The following is a 25,987-nucleotide window of genomic DNA, read 5'->3' as shown; positions in this document are numbered from 1 at the left end:
TCAGTGAAGAGCATCAGAGCCATGCAGTGCTTCCATCTGTTTTTGTGACATTATTCAGATTATTAGGAAGAAATTGCCTGACATTTGTATGTTTCTCTGTGGTTGTGTTTTGCTTAGATTCCAACACAACAAACAAGTTTTGTTTTCTGATGATTTTTCTTCCTTTTGTTTTGTAGTTGAGTTCATGACTGAAAACAATGGTCAGTGCAAGCACCAGGAAGTGAGCCACTTTGTCACATCTACAAACAAGTTTAGAGCTGTTGGTGAGGCATCTTCTGCTGAAGATGCAAATCATTCACACTCCCACTTCCCTTCCCCTCTAAAGCTGAATAATCACATGGTAACTTTAGGATTTCTATATGCCCCCGTCAGCAGATTTATAGATGAGAATCTTTTCTTGCTCTTGCCAATCTTGTTGCAACTCCCATTTCTCAGTCACACTCCCCAGGCATGGAAACTTTGGCATCTATTTATAGCTTCCCCTTATCTGCAGACATTAGTTAGATCCTCAGTTTGGTGCATAAAGTGTGCTCAATGCCTACTACAAAGTTTGAAGAGTTTGTGACTTTACATGATAATATCCACTTACATTCATCTATTAAGCTATATGATGACTTTAGGATATAGGTGGATGATCTTTTTCTTCTTCTTCAATGGCTAAATTTGGGCTAAACTGAGTTTTTGTAGTTGGCCCAAAAAGTCTAATTAAATTGGCGTGTAACAGGATACTTACTCTAATCCAAAACGCCACTGTGAGAATAGCAACAGAGACTAGAGATAAAAATGTCTCTCTCATATTGGCTTCTCTTCATAGGTTCCCTGTTGAATCCAGAAATGCTTTTAAAAGCCTGTTCCTCACAAAAAAGGTTTTGAATAATCAGGCCCCATCATATCCTATACAATATCTGAGATAAATAAAAAACTGAACTGAGTTGAAACAAATTTTTCAGCTCTCTGATATGATGAAACTCTGCAAGTTGAAGGCCCACACAATTCTATAGTTTATAAGTTTGTCGTGTGAACCAATAACCATCTGAAAAAAGCATATATTTCCAGTTTTATTTTGGAGATAGTAACAACATTTTATCTGCAGACTTATGCAGCATCGCATCATTTTGGCGTTCAGACAGGCCATGGATTAAAGAAATAAACACACACAGTGTATTGATGATTTAACATTCAAAATCACTCTCCATAATTCTGTTTAAGGATGAAACATCACAACAAATGGAAAACAAAGATTTCAGTTATTCACATGCAATGTCATGGTAACTATTCCCTCTATGGAACTTTAACTTTTGTTTTCTTGTAAAACTTGGACAGTCAGTTGATATGAAATATTAATACACCACATAATAAACCACAGTGATTAAAAAACTTGGCTTTAAACTGCATAATGATCCATTATAGTGCAGAGCTAATGTTAGGTACTCATTTCCCAGACAGGGCAGGTAGTGCTGCTTGCAACTGCATGACAAATTACATAGTAAAACTCATTTACTCCAGACCTTAAAATTGAAGTTTGGTTAGTGTAAAGACAGGAGGCATAAAAAAGGTAAGGCCCTTTAATGGCACAGTTGCATTGACCTGCACAGTCATACTGAAGAACACCTGTTCTGAATAGCATCAATGTTCTCTTCATCCCATTTAACTCGGCTGTCTCATGGCCACTGTTAGTGATATTAGCTACATCTGTGTTTTCTCTGCCACAACAAGGTAAATGGTGTGCTGTATACTTGGTTAGAAAAATTAGATTCTTGTTTTTAAAATTTAGATCATTTTACCATTAGTATTTTAGTAATATTTATGTATTATGAAGCATGCAGCAGTTAGCTTGTCAGTGATGGTCAAGCTGAAATGGTCATTTCTGATAGGTGCACAATGCGCTACTTTCAATTTGAGACAATGTTAATTCTTAAAAAAAAAGAAAAAAAAAATCACACACTATGCAAATAAAAACAGTATGTATCAGCACGCATAATAAAATGTTCTCCAATGAATTGTACTAACAGAATATGAGACATAGTGCTTCTTTAAGACACCATTCTGAAATGGAAAGCACAGGAGGAATAATAATGATCCATTAGGCGTGGTTGGTGCTAGACTGGATCAGCCATGGGCATGTTCTCTTCTGCTGTGATTCAGGAACTGATGACACTCTGCAGAGTTACAAATGTTGCACCATAATTACCCAACATAAACGTGGGTGAGTTTCATACTGTCAAAATGGCTGATGTTCATATTAGGCATGTCCAAAGTTCAAATGGTTTACTGTATGTACAAGTAATTCCTAAGCCAAAAGCTCAGGATTCAGACTGCTCCAAATGCAAGCGAGAGGGGCAGCCAATCAGAAGAAAGGTGCCTAAAAGCAGGAGGAAGTAAACCAAGTTGTTTCACAGAACCAGTGCTTTCACAGCACTGATTGAACAAACAAATCTCAGTGTCTGTGCCCATTAAAAAAAGAGATGGATTAATAAAACTCTGAATATAGTCTCAGAGCTCACAGTCACCACCCTCAATATATTTGCTTTTTCTAACAGATACCCGAAAGCTTTCAAAACTGCAACAGTTTTTATAAAAATAAGAAAGAATGAAAGTAATGACCTTATGCTGTCAGATAAATATCAAAAATATAGTTTTGTTACAAAAAAGTTTTTTTAAGTAATTAAAAAGTGCAGTGTTTCTCTGAAATGTGGTGGGATGGCTTTAAAAAAAACTGGAATAGTCAAACACGTTTGGTTGGCACACTTGATGAGAGACACACTATGTGAGAGAGAGTATAAAAAAATTCCATGTGCATATACAGTGGGAAGTTGTGATGTGAGGATTTTTCTCAATAGGATTTTACAAGCAGTGACAGTGTTACTTTGTAATCTGTCGTACACCCGTGTCACACCAGGGCTTTCTCAAGACAGCCACTCCTCCAATTTGTGCCCTCCATGTTAACTCGCATGGAGCGTGACACAAGTACATTTGTCTATCAGTCCTTGGGCATGTCTATGGGCGACACGTGTGTAGTGTAAATGTAATCAAATACGTACTTTATCAGTGATGGCAGAGCAGAGCAGCCCACAGCCTTATCCCACCTAGCACCAACCAGGGGATTCCTGTGACAGTGAATCTGTGAAAGCACCTCCCTTAAGTAGAATACAGTCATCACTAATACTTCCAACTTTAATGCCATGACATGTGAGGATATTGTTGATCAGAACCATCTATAGCTACATTAATGATATATTCAATCATCAGCTACTTTGAATTATGCATTCAAGTTAGACAGAAACTGGAACACAAGCTGAAAGGAGACATACACGTTTGTAATCCTTCATGTAAAAAAACATACATTCAACATGTGAATGATGCACACACTGTCTGAAAGAGCTTATTACAGCCACTGTTAAGAGTGCATTTGGCACATGTGTGTGTGTGCGGACTGTTCTTAAAGAGGAGAAATCCCTTTATTATTGGATGGAAACGAGGGTAACACTGTACTTGAAGTGTTCTGTAACGACATAACAGTTTTTAACTTGAATGTGTATAAAACAGAATACTGTATAGGACTGTATGGATCAGAACATCACGGCCGGAAGCAGCAAGGTGAAAGAGAACTGTCCCAGAAAGGGCTCGGTGTTTATCAAGTATTAGGTTTTGAAGACTGGTGGTGCAATTACACTGTCAGAGGCTGTGACGATAAAACAAGCTAAAACAAAACACACTGTTTCTTGTTTTTTTAAGATGTATTCATTTCATTATTAAAACTTCTATTCTGCCAAACTGCCTAACTTTACAGGTGCTCCGACAGTAGGAGAGCATCGCATCAGCCCGAAGGAGACCACGACAGCAACTTGTGACTGTCTGAAGGCAGCATCGACTGTACCTTACTGAAGTGTTCAGTAAGCGTGTTATGTCGCTGCTCACTGGACCACAGCCAACACTGCACTGGAGAGTGAGCACTGTGCTCCAGTCATAGCACACCTGACAAGAAATCACAGAGGAGCACTTTGCAGGGGGTTCTTCAATCGGCGCCGAACTCTGACTGGAACGTCTTCATCCTGTTAAAAGATTTTTTTACATGTAACTTTTTATTTTTCTAATTTTTGAGTGTTTTGGAGGTCCAAACAAGCCAAATATTGACAAAGTTCATGTAAAGCTTGATTTAATACACACAGTTTCAGCAGTATCTGCCGTCTCTTCCTCCTCCTCCTCTGTGTGCTCACTACCGGGGGTGAACGCCTCATAGTCAGACAGTGCACTTTCCACCGCCTCTTCATCGTAGTCTGTCTGGTACTCATCGGAGAGTTCCTCTAGGCGGACAAAATCAGAGACGGCAGGAGAACCTTTCATTGATCAGGCTTTTAAATGAAGAGCAGATAAAAAGAAGCTAAAATAATAAATTATAGTATGGATTGTAATATGCGTTGTTCATGTAAGAAATCAGATTTCTAGTTTAGATTTTACTAACCCTCGATTAAAGCATTCTTGACGGGTTCAATTCTCGACACAATCTCTGCCAGGTCAGTGAAGGAGGCATTTGGACATGTGACCACCTGAAAGACAGAGCTCATCATTCCAGCGAAGACTTTAAGACCACCTTCACTGGATTCATACTGTCTGTGACTGAAGACTGTAGTACTCGACAGCCAAACACCAAAACAAATAATATAAGCAAATAAACATTCACTTTAGTCTATAGATACACTAAAATGTAATTATGAGCAATTTAAAAATAAATGCACATGTAAATAAATATTCACAAATAGAAAATTAAATAATAATGCTGAATAAAACACTACATAATTAATGAGCTATGAACAGTGAATAAAATAATGCAGTAGAACAATATAACAACTCAGATCCAGAGTTTTAATGATGACACGCAGCTCAGGGCTTAAAGGATTAAAGACCTTTAAAGTTTTTTTATTTTGTCCCTCTGCTGGAGCCAAACAACAAAGTGCTTCAAAAAGTGCTCAAACTGAGTTTCTAAAAGTTTCTGAAAGAGAGAAACTGTTTTACTTTAGCCGCATGAGTTGGTGATTAACAAGTAGCTTGAGTGACTGAAGGTTTGAATGTCAACATGAATGGTTGCCTCTCTCCAACGATGGACTATTGACCTGTTAGTCCAACGCAGGCTTTTTACCCTGTGACAGCTGTGACAGGCTCCAGCCCCACTCGTGACTATGAATTGGATAAAGAGTTAAAAAAAATGGATGGATGAAGGGAAAAGGATCACCATTAAACCTCTGATATCATAGGTAGGGTTTAACCGGGTCTGAAAACATACTATTAAAATTGCTTTACAGGAGAAAACATTTAACGTCTGTAAATCTGTTTGCAGTTAGTTATGATGGACTATTAAACGTTACAGTCATAAATGTGGCGAGCTGCTGTTTTATAGTAGAGGGCCCTGGTTAGGTTACCTGTGTATCTGACACAAACTTATATAACAAGAGTAAGAACAAGAGTCGAACTTGATCGCAGCTGAACAATCTATTTGTATTGTTATTTACACTCACGTGACCAGTTTTGGTCTTATGAAACTCCTCCTGATGTCGGTCCTTAAGCATACTGTCCACCACACCGCTGCGCTGCCACACATCAAACAGTGTCTTCCCATGCTGGTACCCCACCTCCTGCAGATAGTGAACCTCTCAGTGAGTTTGTGGGCCAGCAGATTAAATAGAATTAAATAAAACATGGAGGAAGAGAGGAGAAGCTCACAGCAATCTCATCGAACTTGCCAAACTCCAGTGTGCCGTAGCGGTCGATAGGCGGTCGGATGTACTCGCAGTAGTCGCTGTCTTTGACCAGCTCCAGCTGCCGCACGCAGCAGACGTAAGCAAGCCGTGTTTGGATCTCTGCCATGTTCAGGACCTGGAGGGAAAGTTTGTTCAGTCTGACAGGGCTATGATGGCAGAACAAAGAGTGTTTAGTGGCCGTCATTCTGCCCACAGTTGACGTCAGGCTGTGGTAAAATCAAAGCACCTTGACTTTCTCAGCCAGTGGATTGAACCGCTTCCACAGCAACCACCAGCCATTCAGATAATCACCGTAGTTGGTCAGATTGGTCTCATCTCGACTTCCAACATCGATTGCGATCACAACCTTGGCACCCATGGAGCGAGCCACGTCAGCTAGATATCATGAGAGACACATTCTGATAACCAGTTTCCTCTTTCAGCTAATAAATATAGTCAAAAATGTTTGTTTCTATTCTTCTTTGTGTATCTGCCAATCATATACGCCCACTGATAAGCTAATATTACTTTCTTTGGCTTTGCACATCTCTGCAGTTTGCAGATAAGCATGCTGTCTCACGACACCCCACTTTCGTCTTCTTAATATCTGTTGTTAAACGGTGGTCTGCATCTGCTTGCATCATAGCCATATTTGAATGACTGCTTATATATTCTGAATGACCATCCTCACTATGAAATAAGCACTTTTAGCTCTTCTCTCTCGAAGTCAGCTTTCTTCCAATCAGCTGTTGTTCATAAAAGGAAGACAGAAACATCAAGTGGGAGGGGCTTCTGTGCTCACAAACAGGGCTGTGTGTTTCAGATGTTAAGGCTGTCTGTGCTCAGAGGCATCATACAGAGCTAACAATATGATAAACATGTTTACAGAAATCATATGCGGATCTCATTATTAGAAAGTTTGGTCATGTTTACTATGAATGTAAATTAAGTCATTCAAGATGTTGTTTTTTGGGGAGGGGGGTTTGATAAAGCTCATAGTTAAGGGTAGATCAGGTGACCTTTAATCCTTCCTTATGGATTCAAGGTTATGCTGCAACAGGTTTAGGCTGCTAGGGGCTTCCCATGATGCACAGAGGGCTTCTTCTTCTCTCACTGTTTTTCCCCTCACTATGTGTTTACACACCACTTTTCATTTAATTGTTAGTTATTAATAATCTCTGGCTCTCCCCCACAGAGTGTCTTTTGTCCTGTCTCCCTCCTCTCACCCCCAACTGGTCTGACTGATGCCCGCCCCTCCTTGAGCCTAATGTTCTGATGTGAGGTTTCTTCCTGTTAAAAAGGGAGTTTTTCCTTCCCACTGTCACCAAGTGCTTGCTCATAGAGACTGTCTGACTTTAAGGGTTTTCTCTGTTATTATTAGTGTGGATCCTTTACCTTACAAATACAGAGGACCTTAACATAACTATTCTTGTGAGTCAAACAGCGATCACCTCAGTTTACTTCAACTCGTACACAGCGCGAGTAGAAAAGCTTACTACCCTCTCAGTGTTTCTCACCAGGTAGGTTGTTGATGTAACCTCCATCCATGAGCAGATGTCCATCTTTGGGATCACAAAGCGGTGGCAGGTAACCTGACAGAGACATGCTGGCCCGGACATAACGCCACAACGAACCTAATCATGTAGGACAATCGTACAGTCACAAGTATGAAGTGTGTGAAAACACTGTCCACAAATTAATGATTAGGTTAAATACAAAACATCTCACAATTAAATTAATATTTTCCCTTCTTTTTCCTCAGCTCCTTCTTAAAGAGCTGAGGAAAGAGTGGAGCTCCTTAAATGGTCAGAGTGCTTCTAGTACTAGAGGAAAAACGAGGTTTCCCACACCGTCAGTATGAACTCTCATAGCGGAAGCTGTGATATCTGTTGTAATGTTGAAATACGGTAACCACAGGTCCTGGCAGTGGAGAGGTTGGAAACAGAAAAAAAACATAACACAGAAAGGCACGTGAGCTGTGACTTTGCAAGAAATGTGTTACATGCACATGATGCAAGCTGCTGGTGTTTGAAACGCTACTCTCCTTACCTCTATCTGTTTGTTCTTGAAGACTGAGCTAATGCTGGAGTTGAAGGAGGCTCCAGAAAACATGGAGGTAACTGGGTATGTCAGATCCAAGATCTTCTTAAAGTATGAAGTCATACCCTGAAGAAGAAAGTTTTAAAAAAGGGAAGTGAAGAAAAACACACCATGGTTGATAAAGAACAATTCAGCTTTTCACTTGGGTCTAAAGAAATCTGGAAGTGAAACTAGTGAAACTTCAGGGAGGTGAAACTCTTTAAAAATATCAGTGCAGGTGTCAGCAGAGTGTGTCATGCACACACCATGGCCCACTCGTGTGCCCGGACCCTCATTCGACTGATGCTCTTCTCCTCAGCATACAGTGCTCCCATGAACGAGCCAATGGAGGTGCCACCCACCATGTCCACAGGGATCCCCGCCTCGTTGAGTGCCCGCAGGATGCCCACCTGAGAGCAGCCTCTGAAACACATTCATTTAGACGATTTCTTTTCCTTTTCAGACATATACCAATATGTGCACAAGGAGTTCTACCCAAGTCCTGCACGCAGTGACTGAATGTAAAGTCCAAGGAGACAGTGCAGCCTTAAACAATCACGTTGCATTTAATAAAATTTATATTTAATTGGTGATGATGGGAGACTTGAGGCAGGATGTATTATGTGTCACTGCACAATTACATTATCATGTGGATGTTTTTTTACTTACTGGTTTAAATGTATCTGCAAATACAGCTTTATTATAAAAAATATTAATGAAACATTAATTGTTAGCTTCTTCTTGGCTAAAGCTAGAATAAAGAAAGTGCTAGGAAACACAATCTACTAATAAAATGTACCATAAATATTCATAATATCTTGCTCAAATAGATATTTTATTTAGTTTCATATTTAGACTTTATATAAAAATATTTACACTAATAGGCACAAAATATCGAGTTTTAGCTAATAAAGCAGAAACTGCCTATTCATGTTGGTGAAGCTACCAAAATAGGACACAGCTGGCAATTTACTGGGCATGTTTAAGTGCTGATATAAAAATATTTCAGATGATTTTAAATAGAGCCAGAAAGATAGCAGTGCTCATCAGTTTTGGCAGGAAGCAACTTGGATAGCTCATTTTTAAGTAAGCAAATGGGTTACTTTCATGCCTTTTACTTTCATCTCGCATCAGCATCAAGACCGTGTGATTATATATCACAAATGCTTGTTGGTTGTGTCCTACAAATGCTGTTCTCACAACAACTGCTATGCTTATGTTGAATTAATTTCAATATACAACATATTTGTCAGGGTGTTAGCAATACACTGGTGCAAGAATTTGCAAATCATTTCGGAAGAAAAAATAGTTCCCAGGGTTCAGTTGAACTGCCAGTTCTGATGCAGTAAAAGTACTAAATGTAACCACAAGTGCTTACATAGATGACACACAGCAAATACCTATGGCTAAGACTGAATCTACAGATTCAATAATAGGTCACATGTAAAAGCATTACTGCTGTAGTCATGTGATCATCGGGTGTCTTAGGTCCCTACCTTGCCAGAGCTCCAGGATAAGCCAGAGCGGTGAAAAAAGAAACAGTCATTACACAACAAGAAAAACACACAAAAAAAGAACTGTTCTGCTGATCTAATATTTCAGTAAGAATAACTCAGGCGTCAGATGTATTCAAATCCTAATGTAGCAGTAACAGTAAGGTGTACCCAAAACTCTGGCGCAGATATTCCCAACCTGAGGAAGGCTCATATGGTAATCAACAAAATATCAATATGGTCTTATGTCCACCTGTAAAAACGTATCAGCACCTTGCTAACCAAATGTCTATATTTTCATTTACTTATCAGATGAGTTAGGGCAAAAACAATCAAACTAAGAAAGAAAAACTGAGCAAACTAAATAAATAAATCCACACGTTCGGTATACTGTGATTTTTTTTTCCTCACTATCTTTCTGTATTCGCCTCTTCTGCTACATCAAACAAACATTTTGGCAGTGTGGACATACGCCATGTGTCCTTCCATGTAGCAGGTGAATTTGTGAGTGAGTGGGGTTTTCTTGTTGAAGTAAGGAGAGTGGGTAGGGGTTGTAAGCAAGAGGTTGAGACCAGCGGCTGGCACTAATTTAGACATTTATATTTTCACGGATCTAAGCGCAAAAGTGCAAAACTTCAGTTAGCTGAACAAAGCCTTTTTAAGTGGTTAATCAATAAATATGTTCCCAAGCAGCAGAACTACCTTGCGCCCCCTCCACCTAGCACCAGGGCGATACTGTTTCCGGTCAAGATCCTGGCCAGGCGGGAGAAGTCAGAATGACGATCTGGACATTTTTCAAACACACGCTGGTATAACTCCCTCTGAAAAAAGCAGTCACAGACACAGAAAAGAGATGTAGGCATTTGCTAACCAGGTCAGTGGTTAGTGAAGACTCTGTAGTCTGTACCAGCTTGGGTAGACTCCTCCTGGAGAACACCCTGCGGGGGCAACACAGATGATGGTGTCTGGAGATCCAGCTTCGCATGTTGAGCCACTCTGCCGTCCCTCTGGGCGGTGGGCCGTCCTCTCTGTGAAGCAGCACGAGTTGCTTCTGGGCTCGGACTGCACTACTCTCCAACATTCGCTCCAACTACACATGCAGAACATGAGCAGAGAGCTTTCACTCAGGTCGTTATGAATGCAATAAACACCTTTAACACAGACTTGTATTTAAGTGTCACAAACAGATGTGGTTTCTACAACTTCTATATGGTATCTATGTACCCAGGAGATGTTTCCCAAATAAAGAATTTCCCTCTGATTTCTCTTGAAATTCAACACAAGCATTATCTAAGGAGCTTGGAAAGAAAAGCGAATGAAAAGCTGTTGTAATTGGCTGGCTGTGGAATAGTAACATCTCCTGCAGCTTTAACTCACATTCTTCTCAAACTCTACAAAATAAGGTAATATTTACACTGACCTCGCCCACTGTGGGCTCCTGCTCACCCAGTCCCACAATGATGATGCAGTCAGCCTGGCGGATGCAGCGCTGGGTCCATGGTGTGAGGCTGGGATCAGACTGGTAGAGGACGATGCGATGGATGTCTTCCTGCTGGCCAAGCCAACTGGACAGGCGGTACTCGTGGACACTTGAGGTAGAGATGAGGTAGAAGCATGTCACTGCATTAGAGTTAGATCAACCTATGAAAAACTGCAGAAGTCAATTTCAACTACAGCTGTATTTATTTCCGTGATCTACCTGTCCAGAGCAGCAGAACCCAGGCGCTGTTTTATGTTGTCACTGGTCAGGAGTAAAGTGGGACCTGTAGAAAGACTTGCATTAAGTTGTTTAAACTTAACAGTATGCCCCCCTTTTTAATAGCTAATAGTATCCCATATCAGTAATACTGGAATAATCAGTATTACTCCCTTCATCTGTTTTAATGGTGTGTGTGTGTGTGTGTGTGTGTGTGTGTGTGTGTGTGTGTGTACCAATGCCACAGAGCGCATGCTGTAGCTCCAGAGTGAATGCAGTGAGTGGAACCTCCTCGGACACAGGCAGGATGGCCACAGTGGACAGGTTGGAGACTGGGTTGCCAGCATCCCACTTGCTGGTAGGCGTGTGGAGACCTAAACTACGAGCTGAAGAGTTTCTGCCATTAGATATTTCACATATGCAATATAATCTTCTGTACATTGTTCATAGTGTTTCCAATATGAATTCCAGGGTTTCAAACGCTCATGCTTCTAGCATGTGACACAGGCTAGCACAATTCTCAGACACACTCACACACTATGCAAACTGATGCCACAGCAAAGAAATTTAATGGTCAAAGCCAATATTCTCCAAAAATTTATCTAAAAATTTATAATCAAGACTTAAAACTCCACCCACGACCACCTACACCACAAATTTCTGATGTTTGATAGTTGAAAGTCAAAGAGGAGAAACTACAGAAACAGTAAAAAGATCGATCAGTTCACCTCAGCACTGATTCCTTTGTAACTCTACTGTTTCACCTCTGTAGAATAAAGGGATCAGTCAGGACAACTTTGTACTGTTTTACAGTGAACCTTGTCTAAGTGGACCTAAACCACAAAACACACAAAGTAAAAACAGTAAAAGATTACCAGCCAGGGGTCCAGTGACCTGTTGCATGTTGCCCAGAATCTTCTGCCCCAGCAGATGAATCAGCCTAGTGACAACCTGGGGATATCTCCTCTTGATCGAGTTCAGAGCTCCTTCAGGGAGCTTGGCCAGCTCTGAGTCCCTAACAGCATGGACTGTGGTGGCTCGGTTCATGTGGGTCAGGGCCTCAACCTGTTCAATCATGAAAGAGATGTTATGGTACAAAATATTGTTTTTCCACGTCTTTCGTTTTTTCTAAAACTTTCTCTCAAACTTAAACAGGAGGTCACAATTCTAACAACTCACCACACCAATTAGATCTCCGCGGCCATACTCCCCGGCAAGCTCTTTTTTCCCATCATCCTTTGCAATGACAGAGCGCAGTCGGCCACTGAGGACGATGAAGGTGCTGTCTGACTTGTCTCCCTGTCTAAAAGCAAACAGGCAATCATGTAAGAAAAAAAGTCCATCAATATAAATCACACATTTATAAGCTGTGATCATAAAGTTCCCACTTTATGGGGCGATCGTGGCTCAAGAGTTGGGAGTTCGCCTTGTAATCGGAAGGTTGCCGGTTCGAGCCCCAGCTTGGACAGTCTCGGTCGTTGTGTCCTTGGGCAAGACACTTCACCCGTTGCCTACTGGTGGTGGTCAGAGGGCCTGGTGGCGCCAGTGTCCGGCAGCCTCGCCTCTGTCAGTGCGCCCCAGGGTGGCTGTGGCTACAATGTAGCTTGCCATCACCAGTGTGTGAATGTGTGCGTGAATGGGTGGATGACTGGATATGTAAAGCGCTTTGGGGTCCTTAGGGACTAGAAAAGCGCTATATAAATACAGGCCATTTACTTAAATTTCCCACTTCAATTCAATTCAATTTCTTTATTGTCCCACAAGGGGAAATTAGTTTAGCAGCAGGAGGATAAGAACAAATAGTCATCTGCTTTTAGTTCTGCTGCTATTTTCGGAGCTGTTATGACACCTTGCATGTGAGAACATCATGGAAATTCATGCTCTATTTCTCAAAATGAAATTCAACTTCATTGGCTGCTTTGTTTACACTGGATGACATTTAGCGCACACTGCAGATGGACAAGTGCAAGTGGACTGAATGGGAATGTGAAGGCAAATTTTTAGGTGTTTTGACTCCATCACAATTAATAATTAAACTTAAAAGTGTTTCCATAGATTAAGGAAGTTTTTTGAATCGAAAGTAATTGCAGTTTATGTTGCCTGCACATTAACAGTTTTAGTAAAAGTACCTGTAGACGGCACGTCCAGCCTCCACAGCCATCCAGTCCAGGGCAAAGTCGATCTGTCTAACAAATGGCGACATCCTCTTCACCACAGTGTGAGCCACATTCAGCACCACCCTGGGCTCCTCGCGCATAATCCTGCAAAGTTTAAAATTAAGATGTATTTGAAGCCTGGCTGTGACACTGAGGCAAGCAAACAGCTGACTGCTTGTGCATGTGCTCGGCCATACTCATAGAAATGGGCCTTGGAAATGGAGAGGTAGGTGCAGTCTCGGTGCGCTCGCACTGTGAAGATGAGGGGTTCCCCTGTGAGGACAGCCAGGTGACCCACCAACTCCCCGGGGTGAGTAACAAAAAGCAGGGTCTCCTCTTCGCGGTCTATCATACGCTGATAGACATGGAGCAGCCCTGAGATGACAAAGGCCACACTCACGTCCTGAAAAACATGTAGAGAAGAAAATGAGGTCTTGTGACTTTTCACCAGTCAGTGGCATGAAACCAAAAAGGTGATAGTGCTGGATTTTCCTGCAGTTTCAGCAGCCTGATGCTCATTTGTTTCTGCTGACTCTCCCATGGTTTAAAACATATCCTCTTTAAAACTGAGCAACACATTCTTATATCAGTATCAGCTGATGTGTTTGATCAGCCCAGTTTTTAATATCCACAAGTACCCTGATTAAACGAGGAACAGTAAACGTCAAGAAAAGAAAGAAAACAGATGTGACAGAGAACCTTTAAGACCTGCATTTGTTTTATTAAACTGAGCTACTGAGACTAATAGCCAGTTAAATGTAAGAATATTACTTTGCTCCAATTACAATAATCATTGGTAATCCAAAGCAAGCAGAAGAAGAAGAAACCGAAGGAGACGAAGGAGAAGAAGCACAAGGAGGAGCAAGAGGAGGATGAGGATTCTTGTCCGTTGTCATTAAACTGACCTGGTCTCCCTGGTGGCCTACAACAGATCCAGCTTTGAGCTGGCGAAGATTCACCCTCCCATCCAGCAGACTGGGGTCCTGACATGTGCAAAAAAACCACACAGAGGACAGTCTCAGAAGTAGCCAGGACTCAAATATACAACCACTGTGGGATTAATAAAGTTTATATTTTTGAATTTTACTGTTGCTAAAAACACGATCTCCTCATTTGTTTTCAGTTGACCTTTGGTTTTTCATTGTAAGCTACCTGTAATTGGATGACCTGCAGCAAATCCTTTTTAGCAGCTTGGAAAATGGCATTGACTTTATTATGGTAGACACTTCCTCCTCCTGCATCACTGTAATGGTACACAGCAGATGGAGTTTGCTGCACTGTCACACTCTTCTTTAGAATAGACTGAGGAGGTAAAGACAAAAAAACACAATGTGTGTGAGATCCACACTCATTCTAGTAACTGTGTATGTGCATATATGGTGTGATGGGTGCACAGTTAGATGCCCTGTATGCCCAATGTTCAACATAAACCAGCAATTCCCTGAAAGTGTAACAAAGATAGTTTCTATGCAGAGACCTTGACAGGACTATGAGGCACCGTCTCCTCTTTGGCACCTGGAACGTATGTACTGTTGAAGTCAGGTGACATTTCCCCTGCAAAACACAAATTGTTTAAAATTTCGATAGAACAGTAGCAGTATAATGTCTTCGTAAGTGGATATCAGGCCCTTGTAGAGCAAGAGTATTTTAGTCTAAATAACCCAAAATGTGATGTCCACATATGTGAAGGTCCTACGAGGTTAAGCCACAAGTTTGAACAGAGACTGGTTTAAACCCAAACTGACCGAAACCCAAATTAAGGAGAGCCTTAAAGTATTCTCCTGACTGTATCCTCAGTTAAAGTCAGCAGCACTGTATACAGTATATCATCATTTTGTATTTACCTGTATTTGTATTATTTATCTATCGATCAATCGATAGATATGTCTAATATTAACATTTGTTTGATGACCTGAAATGTTTAAATTTGACAAATATGCAAAACAATAAACGCTTATCATGGCACTGTCAAAAAAGCCAACAATTCCCTAACTTTTTTAGAAGTATACATATATGTGTGTGTACAGTGACACTGCATGTATGTATACCTGTAACAGTAATCGGGTTGGAGAGGGAGCGGGATCTCTTGGTTTTTGATGTGGACATGGAAGAGAGGCTGGACTTTTCTGCTACATCAAAAAACAGATAACATGAGCAGTTTTACTTGATGCACATCGCTTACGTCTCATAGTGAACATATTGAGAAAATGCTGTTATTTCTGACCCGTGTCAGCTTTTTCAGAGCCCAGATCATCAGAGTGAGACTGCTGCCTGCGGAAACCTTTGTGTGGATGAGTCTCACACAGAACGTTTGCCACAGACACCAAGGAGATCGCTTGGCTCTCCTGATAAACACAAGTTAATCAAAAAAGTCACCTTTTAATGCAAGAATTTTCTTAAATGATCTGAAATCTTAAATCAATATTAGTAAGAATCAAACTTAAACTCTGACTTTGAGAAAAAACTTTTCAAAAGCCCAAAACCATGTTTCTAATACTACAGATTAGGCTACCTCTAGGAGTCTGCAGCTGACCAACCAACCTTAAAACCACCCCTATGTTTTGGATGAAGACATAGGTCTTGGGTAAAAAAATTTTTTTTTAAAAAAGTCAAAATTCAGATATTCTGATAGTATTCCCAAAATCTAAACTCTAGGTCGGTAACTTAGCAGCCTCGAAGAAAAATCAGGGGTCTCTTGAGATTATGGAGAACAATTGTTATATGCTGATATCATTAGGGTACTTATCACTATCAATGATAACTCACACCTTGCAGGACAACTAAATATGTGCTCTGAAGAAAACACTTTGAAAAAACAAACATAAAAAGCTTTTGCAACAGAAAAGAATGGCAGAAACAAAGATAAGGCTCACATGACAAGAGCAGAAAGCACAAAGTACTTCTGTTAGCAAGATTACTTGGTTAAATGTGTCCTGTGGACTTTTGTCTTTACCAATGGTAGTACTGTACAGTACCAGTCCTACCAAACGACCTGTTTGCGGATCACCAGACAGAATTTACTCAGTGTCTTTATATGTAAGCACTACTCTCTGTTTTGAGACAGTGTTTCATAACTGGAAAAAATGATGAGTTAATAAAAGAAGGCAACAACACAAGAGTGCGAGGAGAAATTATCCAATCAAAAACAGTTTTGCACTATTCATGTCACAGGTTACAGTCTGGAGTACTGGTAAATGAAAGAGCACTACCGGGTTGAAGAGCTCAGTGGTAAGGCCAAGGTAGTTGTGTAAGGCAAGAAATGTCACTCTCTGAAGCCGCACCATTATGATCTACAGGACAAGAAGGAAAGGTGACAGAGAAAATGTGTTTGTTCTTTTTAGCTGTACAGGGTGGATTCAGTTTAATCATCGCCCTGTGCTTTGCTGAATGCTATTTACTCGTGGAGAGCATACATACAGTATTTGCAGCCCAGCTAATAAATAATATGATTCATTTTTTTCTGTGGACACTTTACCTGGATGACACGAACCAGAGTTTCTGGATACTTCTCAAACACTGACTGAAAAGCTGCAGCTGGAAGACGCAGGACAGCTGAGGGAACTGCAGCTCTCGCAGATACTGTTTTATAAGGTGCTGGGTAACCCTGAAAATTAAATGATGCAGATCAGAGGAGATGTTTCGCAGTAAAATGCTTTATGAAACCAAGAAATCGCTAATACAGAAAATGCAAAAAGAATTCCTCAATTAGCAGTGCAGTGAGAGATATATGAAGAGAGAGAGGGACCGCACACATACAGTGATGATGTCCAGGATGCTGAGCAAACTGTGAACACTGTCTCCAGGTAACACCTCCTTCACTACGGCATCGGTGCCATCCTGCAGTAATAAACACAGTGAGAACAGAACATCAGAACAGAAAAACAGCACACAAGAACCGAGCCAGTCAAGACATCCTGGTGAAGCTGAGCAACAGAATGGGGAGGGAAGGTGATTTAAATAACTTTGAACATGGCATGGTTGTTGGTGATAGATGGGCTGGTCTGACGATTTCAGAAACTGCTGATCTACTGGTAGTTTCCAGCACAACCATCTCTAGGCTTTACAAAGAGAGAAAGAAAATATTCCATTCAATTGAATTCCTTTTTTTCAAGCTGGCGTGATCAATCATTTTGACCTAACAGAAAGAAGCACTGGTACTCATCTGGAGTGTTAATAATCAAAAAGAATGTGCCCCCCGAATCAATACTAGCCCTTTATATTCAGCTCATTTAACTGTATGAAGCTGCACGGGTGCTTACATTCTCGTGGACGCACAGCTCCAGGCGGCCATCTTGAACCACGTAAATGCTGTCATCAGTGTCACCGGGTCGGAAGAGTCCCTCTCCTTGGTGCAGCTGGATCAGCACCATGTGACGACACAGCTCCAAAAACAGAGGTTTCTCGAAGTGCCCGAGCACCCTGTGTGCGCACGGCATAGTTCTGTTACTGCTAGCTGGAATAATCATGCTACATATCAAAGAATGAATATGCCTAATACTGATTGCGAAACCACAGTCATTCTTTTCTGGTTTACAGATAACACTAAGTTGCATTTGAAGGTCCCCAAGACGGAATTGCATGGACACCAGGCTCACTCATTGAAATATAAATATAAAAATTGAGTGAATTATTCAAATTATTAATTTGACATTAACACTCATTAGCACTCTGTGAATCACTTTACTTTCTGAGTTTGGTGCTGAATGAGGCCCATTATGTATCAAGAGTACTGACCTGACATTTTTCAGCATGTACAGCACTTCAGAGGGTAAATGGGAGTTCTGCACGTCAAACTCAGTGAGGTCAGCCTCCAGCAGGCAGGGAGGAGGCTCCTTGGGCTGCAGGGTCGGGGGCTCCCTACGAATGCGCAGGATCCTAAAACAGACACACTTATCACACTTTGTTGCTGTTTTGCTTTTTTTTTTACACTATGTTTCTTCTTCTGTTTATACAGGGGCTCACTTGCGAGCTATAGAAAGAACTTTAGTCCTCTTCCTCACTCGCTGCCGCACGGCTGAGTTTGAGTTGGAAGCAGGCACCGAGGAAAGTGTCTGAACCTGCAACAGCAAGAAAGAGAAACATGATGCTACACAGAAGGCATTCTGATGATAATACACGTGCCAGTATAGATAGATATAGATACTGTAAGGTATATGATTCTCTCTAGCAGCCATGCCTAATGACAAGGCTGTTAGCACCAGCTAAATTCCAGCACACTAATTTTTTCAGCATTTATAAGCCATTATTGCTTGTCAAAAAAGTTACACAAAATAGTTTCCCATCACAGGAAATTTATTTTGAGTGTCTTCATAGTTCTATTTTTGAGATACACCAATTTTTATATACTGTAAAGTATATTTTACAAAAGCTATATGTGGAAGGAAACCGTGACCTAGGGCAAGCTGATGGCATAAGATGTAAGTACAACTACTACAGTTTCATATGCCAAAAAAAAATCATTGTGCTAACTTACGTGGTTCCGGTTCTATGTGGATTTAAAAATAGTTACGCAAAACGATGCGGACACGCTCTGACCGGTTTTAAAGGGTTAAATTTCAAGACAGCAAGATGGTGACAGCAAAAACTCTTACTCCCAGGATTCAAAACTGAATATGACAAACCAATGGATGACTGGTTGACTATACTGTCTGTTCTCCTGTCTATGACTATTCCCCATAAACCCTTGTGTTAAAATGCTTTAGTAACTAGCAGAGCCTGAGTCACTAAACTGAACATCTTGACTCTGTTTGTCCTGTTGGTGCCTACAGACGACTCAGCAAGTTTGTGCTTCAGTTTTAGTGGGTGAACTTCGGGTATTTTTGGAATACACATGTTAGCTGATAAGTTAGTGCTCCACACTCTTGTACAATTACAGTCACTTTTAGCTCTGAAAAGCCTCACACTATGGTGGCCAAAACACTAATGGTGAGGCCTTGAAATGCAGAGTCCTGAATTGGGTAAGTAACATAATGGTGGCTATGTCCATCTTTTATATACAGTGTATGGTTTTGCCCAAGGTCTCTTCTGTTTCACTAAATGATTGCTTATAAGAGATTGAGGTTCTCTGTAACTTGTACAGCATATACATGACGTTGCAGACCTGCATTGAGGTTTTGTTTTTCTCTGTAAAATTTTCAGTTTTTTTAAGTATCATCAATTACTCAAAAAATGGTCAGTGCAACCTCAGCTAACATTTGTCACTCAGTAAAGACTTCTGCAAACTATTAGTGATCATGCAGTGAAGTATACAAAAATAGCATTCAAATGAGTCATCAAGATTCCTGAATAAGTTTGTTTCTTGCCATCATCTTTAGCTTGATTAATAAAAGAAAAACAAAATATGATAACAGACAACAAAGACTGTGGACACATGGTTTATAAAACACACACAACAGAAGGGCGCCTGCTGGGGGTGATGGTGCCCTCAAAGTGTGCATCAAGAAATAACTTACCTTTCTCATGATCTTTCGGCCGTAGAACATCACTTTGTCTCGCTTCCTAAAACGGTAGTGGGGGACCCCAGCCTCCTCCTCTAAAAGAACCACAAAACCTCTGTAAGATCTGTCTGTGCTCAGCACAGAGCAGGAAATCTAACTCTGCAATGTAACTGTTGATTTATAAAACACTGCTCCTTCAATAAGCACTGTCCAATAGTCTCAGGCTATCTGCTAAAGGTCACCTTACTGTCACATTTTTACTGCAACTCTGTTTAATTAAGTTATTTATGTATTTTAAATCAGGGCTGAAGACATACCATCATTGACTTGAATTACATTAACTTATGGACAGTTTGTCCACCTCTTTGTTTCAGTTGCACCTGTTTAATGTAACTAACCAAGACAGAAATAGTAGTACAAATAGTATTTAGTATCTAATAGTTTACATTCAAAACGTTTTATAAGCTATTTTTGCATTTAAACCTCACCCTGCAGTAATACTTTAACAACAAACATCAGCTAAAACAGTCATATCAATGGTAGACTAGAAAACTCTTATACTTAAACTATAAGGTTTATGACTCTGAGCTCTGCAACTTGTTCATCACTGAATATTTTTAGTTACACTGAAACAGCATGGGTTTGGGGTGTGCAGCCTGCAGAGAACTGACTTGATAGTTTGTATCGTCTGTAAAGGAGGAACACAACAACTCCAACGACAGACATCACCATCACTGCTCCGATCAGTACAGCTGTCCACTGGAAGAAATAAAAAAAAAAAAAACAGCATACCCAACATCAAAACACTTTCACTTGCACATTTGTGTACCTAAAAAAGTAAAAGCTAAAACACATTTTAAAAGTACTCCTTGTATATTCAAACCTTCAACTAAGGCTGTCAACAGAGTATTTAAAAAGCTTGCCTGTGTTGTAATGAGAAAATAAACAGCTTAAGTTAAAATAGGACCAAACCATACTTTCATGCAAGACCAACTTTTACCACAAGATGGTGCTGTTCCTTGTCAAACCCCACTGTGCCAGCGCCTGCTAGTCTGTCCTGAACTGGAAGTCCCACAGGACCTTAGCTCCACTGTTCTCAACCACCTTTAGTGGTGTCTCCCATCTGGACTTGGGGACTTCTTGTCCATATGTGGTACAGATGTTCCAGATTCTAGCCAACTGGTTGTGCCTTGGTGTTTGCGGTCTCAGCTTGCACCTTGCATCCTGCTGCTCTGTGTTGATCAGTTCCATGGCACCTTTGCAGTCTAGAACCTGTCAGCTGTAATAGAGTCCTGCCTCTATTGATCTGATGCTTAGTGCCTGTTCTTGTGCTGCCATGATAAAAAACCTCTATCCTTTTCTTTAGTCCGCCCATTTCTGGCCACTGGTAGGATTTCTTGATGTCTGCCACTTCCTCTCTCTGTCAATGGAACATCCCATTCAGAGGGATGTATTCGCAGATGCTCCGTGTTTCATCTTGGATTGTGGCTCTGACACTCCTTAACCCTCACCCTCCCTCTTTCTGTTGCTCATAGAGCCTTAGGGTGCTAGAATACATGTGAAGACCTCGGTGGCATCTATCTCCTCCTGTGACCAGCTTATTATTCCAGCTGGGTATCTCTAATGACCGACAGGGTGAATGCATTGGCTTGGATCTTTTTCTACCATTCAGCTGGCTTCTTATCACCTGATAGTTATAGATCTCTCTATCAACAGATCACTACATCAATCTACAGATGTATATATCTATGTATTGAAGGATCAATAGGTTGTAGCTTTTGTCTGTTAAACAGAATATGTGTCAGGCTAAATACTGCCTTTTCTTATTACATGGGTGGACAATTTCCACTAGCAGGAGTGGTCTTTTACCAGAAAGTAAAACACCACCCCTGCTGGTGGAAATTCTTCTAAATTTAACTTATTCTGAATACAATGAGTACCTTTAAAGGAATATAAATAATATTTAAACATACAGTAATAACAGAAAGCATTCACACTTAGTCACTATTTGCATGAATTTACTTAATTCTTTCTTTTGTTTCCTTTCAGTTTTTTGTTATATATCGTTTAGTATATAAAGGCACACAAGCCAACTTCCACTGTTTACCATATTGGCTTCTGTCCGTTCCTCCACAAAAAGTTCCATCGTGGCCTTAAGCCTATCCAGCGGAACCAGCTTATGAAACATCAGAGACAACACAAAGGAAATGAAATGACTCACAGCTGAAGGTGAGCCAGGCTGTGCATTCAGAAAAGAATCAGGTTTGGGAACAGTCAAGACAAGATTAAAATACAGTCTGTTTTCACACAAAAGATCTAACAGTCTGATAAAGCATTGCACAATATTCTATAATATATTAGTTGTAATTGAGAGCCACAGTGGAAAATATCTGTTAATTTCCAGCTCCGTGTTTTTATTCCTGGGGTCTATTAGACTTATTTTATGTACTCAAAGTTATAATTACCTCCCTGTTCATATTCGTACTGCCGAGTCTATTCAGTCTTTTAAATCACGTCTTAAAACTTATCTTTTTACTTTGGCCTTTGATTCTAACTAGTTGGCTGTTCTAGCTTATTGTGTTGTTACCTATTGTTTGTCGTCCTGTTTTATTGTTTGTTTTAATTGTCTCATGTTTTTACTGACTGTGAAGCACTATGGTCAACACTGTTGTTTTAATATGTGCTATATAAATAAATATTGATTTGAATTCTTAATTACTCTATGCTGATCCTTTGTACAGCCCTACAGTTCAACCTCTAAAACAAATTGTTTTAAGTCATCCCCCATTAACTTTCTTCAGACTGAAATTATTTTTTTATTTGCTTTCTTGTTTCCATGTAACAACCCCTTAACTTCTTCTTACTCAATGAAAGCAGACTAGGAGTAAGCCTTGAAGCTCTTTTCTGTCATATTTCAGGCCTTCTTATAGAACAAAATGACTTGGTGTGCATCAGATGTTAGTGAGGGTGATCTTTGACTATGTAGTTGCCCTTGGAAAAACTCATAAACTAACATACTGGTAGTCATCAAACCAGAACTTTATTTATATATACTGAGGTGTCAAAACTCTGTCATTAATGTTGTCTTTATGGGGGGAAAGACATAAACGGTTTCTTTTACTGATTACATGTTCTACTACTAGAGCATGTTTGCATGAATCACGGCTCAAAATCATCCTCACCTTATGGTACATCTAATATTTTCTCTTATCTTATGCCCCTTAGTTCTTTTTATCTTCTGACTCAAGTAAGCCATTTGAACACGATGCACCACAGAATGCCAAATCATTCCTACCTGTGGAAATTAAACTCTTTATGGGTCTATCTGTGGGTTTAATCTTTACAACTCCTCCGGGATTATATTCACTTGTAATATCTTGTTTACAATATCTTGTTTACTTCTTTCTTGTACATGCATCACTTACTTTGTAATATTTTATTCAACATTACTCTTTGAGGGCCTTATTATTTATATAGAAGATTTACATGCTCCATCTTTCATACTTGTATTTTAATTGAGCATCTACAACAAAACTATTTTCTCCTGGGGTTAATAAAATATTCTGATCTGACTGAGGTGAACAGCTACACTAAGTCTTTATACAGGGAGTGCAGAATTATTAGGCAAATGAGTATTTTGTCCACATCATCCTCTTCGTGCATGTTGTCTTACTCCAAGCTGTATAGGCTCGAAAGCCTACTACCAATTAAGCATATTAGGTGATGTGCATCTCTGTAATGAGAAGGGGTGTGGTCTAATGACATCAACACCCTATATCAGGTGTGCATAATTATTAGGCAACGCCCTTTCCTTTGGCAAAATGGGTCAAAAGAAGGACTTGACGGGCTCAGAAAAGTCAAAAATAGTGAGATATCTTGCAGAGGGATGCAGCAGTCTCAAAATTGCAAAGCTTCTGAAGCGTGATCATCGAACAATCAAACGTTTCATTCAAAATAGTCAACAGGGTCGCAAGAAGCGTGTGGAAAAACCAAGGCGCAAAATAACTGCCCATGAACTGAGAAAAGTCAAGCGTGCAGCTGCCAAAATGCCACTTGCCACCAGTTTGGCCATATTTCAGAGCTGCAACGTCACTGGAGTGCCCAAAAGCACAAGGTGTGTAATACGCAGAGACATAGCCAAGGTAAGAAAGGCTGAAAGACGACCACCACTGAACAAGACACACAAGCTGAAACGTCAAGACTGGGCCAAGGAATATCTCAAGACTGATTTTTCTAAGGTTTTATGGACTGATGAAATGAGAGTGAGTCTTGATGGGCCAGATGGATGGGCCCGTGGCTGGATTGGTAAAGGGCAGAGAGCTCCAGTCCGACTCAGACGCCAGCAAGGTGGAGGTGGAGTACTGGTTTGGGCTGGTATCATCAAAGATGAGCTTGTGGGGCCTTTTCGGGTTGAGGATGGAGTCAAGCTCAACTCCCAGTCCTACTGCCAGTTTCTGGAAGACACCTTCTTCAAGCAGTGGTACAGGAAGAAGTCTGCATCCTTCAAGAAAAATATGATTTTCATGCTGGACAATGCTCCATCACACGCGTCCAAGTACTCCACAGCGTGGCTGGCAAGAAAGGGTATAAAAGAAGAAAAACTAATGACATGGCCACCTTGTTCACCTGATCTGAACCCCATTGAGAACCTGTGGTCCATCATCAAATGTGAGATTTACAAGGAAGGATAACAGTACACCTCTCTGAACAGTGTCTAGGAGGCTGTGGTTGCTGCTGCACGCAATGTTGATGGTGAACAGATCAAAACACTGACAGAATCCATGGATGGCAGGCTTTTGAGTGTCCTTGCAAAGAAAGGTGGCTATATTGGTCGCTGATTTGTTTTTGTTTTGTTTTTGAATGTCAGAAATGTATATTTGTGAATGTGGAGATGTTATATTGGTTTCACTGGTAAAAATAAATAATTGAAATGGGTATAGATTTGTTTTTTGTTAAGTTGCCTAATAATTATGCACAGTAATAGTCACCTGCACACACAGATATCCCCCTAAAATAGCTAAAACTAAAAACAAACTAAAAACTACTTCCAAAAACATTCAGCTTTCATATTAATGAGTTATTTGGGTTCATTGAGAACATGGTTGTTGTTCAATAATAAAATTATTCCTTAAAAATACAACTTGCCTAATAATTCTGCACTCCCTGTAATGAGGTGCTGCAACTCTGCAGTGTAAATGATCATTCAATTAGCAGAGGGATTTTTTTTTTTTACGTAGCTTTAAGGACATAAGACTTAGACACTGAAGTTTAACAAATGACTTACTGGATTACTGGACTTATTGCAGAGCTCCTCTTCATCATTGTCTTCCATGCCTATTTTCAAAAGAAAGAAAGAAAATGCCACCCTAAAACAATGTTTGAAAACTTTGCAAAGCCCAACCTTTCATGTGACTCTTTACTAATTAAATCTTTGTTCTCTCCAGCTGATCGAAACGAGGTCACAGAGCAGAAATCTGGGTTAAAGATCACCTCCAGCTCTCACTGACTGTTGGTAACCAGACACTCCCTCCCGCGCTGACACACTGCAACCCTGCCGCATGCGTATCTATATCTGAATTAGTACAAAGCTCGACATGGGGAAAGACAACGTTTTCACTTTGTTTACTAAACTTACTTCTCGCTTATTTGCTTGTCATCATATAAAAGATCCAAATACAACACGGATCATAACGAGGCTGATCCTGGTTGACGGGATTCCAACGTAATATGGAAACAGCGTCTACCTACAGTTCCAACCTTACCTTTAATATCACATTTAACTTTAACTGTAAAGTTGTAATTCTCATTTTTGCATGTGTGTGTAGCTCTGTTCCGTTACCCAAGAGGACAATGGAGTGGAAAAGAAACACTAAACTAGTAGGTCTGCGGTGACAGAGTCCCTCGGTGAGAAACCGCAAGATACAATCTCTAGCTTACCTTTTTAGACTAAAGTCAAGCAAAGAATGTTGCCATGTACCTTTCTTATGCCAAAGTTTTTACGTTTACGTGCTTTCCAGTTCTTTGGAAAAAGCAATCTAAATGTCCTGTCATACCTATCAAAATAAAACCTCTCTTAACAAAAGGCTACAGCAACACCGAATAGAATATACGATTTTTTTTTAAAGATGTCGAATGAAAAACAATAGCTTTTATAATAGAAATTATACCCATAGTTCATTTGAACACGGACAATTTTTTTTAAAATCTTCTTATATGCTAACATGTTTATGAAATATTTAGCTGTGTGGGTTGCATCCTTCGAAGCATGCAGCCCTTGAGCACACAGCTTTTATTTTGAAGGGCTGTTTCTCCACTCATGGGCTCTGCGTAGTTGTCTTAAATGACGTACCTCCAATCACTGGCAGCGAAACAAGCATCTCGTATTTTGATT

General features: G+C 40.3%; 1 protein-coding gene across 2 annotated transcripts; it reads right to left on the bottom strand.

The window, feature by feature from the left end:
- Window positions 1-1,045: 1,045 nt before the first annotated feature.
- pnpla7b (patatin-like phospholipase domain containing 7b) lies at window positions 1,046-25,527 on the bottom strand. Of its 2 annotated transcripts, XM_082554176.1 has the most exons (35): window positions 25,087-25,526; window positions 24,881-24,930; window positions 21,704-21,772; window positions 20,268-20,355; window positions 19,612-19,691; window positions 18,122-18,216; window positions 17,894-18,034; window positions 17,419-17,578; window positions 16,916-16,996; window positions 16,635-16,763; window positions 16,369-16,449; window positions 15,384-15,504; window positions 15,208-15,288; window positions 14,637-14,713; window positions 14,312-14,461; window positions 14,065-14,142; window positions 13,357-13,562; window positions 13,133-13,264; window positions 12,183-12,306; window positions 11,879-12,068; window positions 11,240-11,389; window positions 11,007-11,070; window positions 10,728-10,896; window positions 10,215-10,397; window positions 10,010-10,128; window positions 8,081-8,237; window positions 7,785-7,901; window positions 7,586-7,655; window positions 7,253-7,369; window positions 5,983-6,131; window positions 5,719-5,871; window positions 5,514-5,630; window positions 4,463-4,547; window positions 4,168-4,304; window positions 1,046-4,052 (listed from the first exon to the last, which is right to left on the bottom strand). In XM_082554176.1, the coding sequence occupies exons 1-35, from the start codon at window positions 25,154-25,156 to the stop codon at window positions 3,987-3,989; spliced, it is 4,056 nt and encodes a 1,351-aa protein (XP_082410302.1). In that variant the 5' UTR covers window positions 25,157-25,526; the 3' UTR covers window positions 1,046-3,986. The 2 variants fall into 2 exon arrangements, with proteins under 2 accessions (XP_082410302.1, XP_082410303.1); XM_082554177.1 differs by lacking the exons at window positions 1,046-4,052; window positions 4,168-4,304; window positions 4,463-4,547; window positions 5,983-6,131 and having other exon boundaries at window positions 5,516-5,630; window positions 25,087-25,527.
- Between the last annotated feature and the right edge of the window lie 460 nt (window positions 25,528-25,987).

This window comes from Aulonocara stuartgranti, assembly GCF_965226115.1.
Source record: "Aulonocara stuartgranti genome assembly, chromosome: 12".
NCBI lineage: Eukaryota > Metazoa > Chordata > Actinopteri > Cichliformes > Cichlidae > Aulonocara > Aulonocara stuartgranti.
This window is presented reverse-complemented; position numbering and strand designations above follow the sequence as displayed.

What these genes read in the sequence shown, in the direction of transcription:
- pnpla7b (XM_082554176.1), bottom strand. Translation starts at nt 25,156, where the DNA reads ATGCGGCAGGGTTGCAGTGTGTCAGCGCGGGAGGGAGTGTCTGGTTAC. An exon ending in TACATGCTGAAAAATGTCAG is followed by an intron (nt 17,579 to 17,893) that starts GTCAGTACTCTT and finishes GTGCGCACACAG; the next exon opens with GGTGCTCGGGCACTTCGAGA. An exon ending in TGCAGGTCATCCAATTACAG is followed by an intron (nt 14,143 to 14,311) that starts GTAGCTTACAAT and finishes TGCACATGTCAG; the next exon opens with GACCCCAGTCTGCTGGATGG.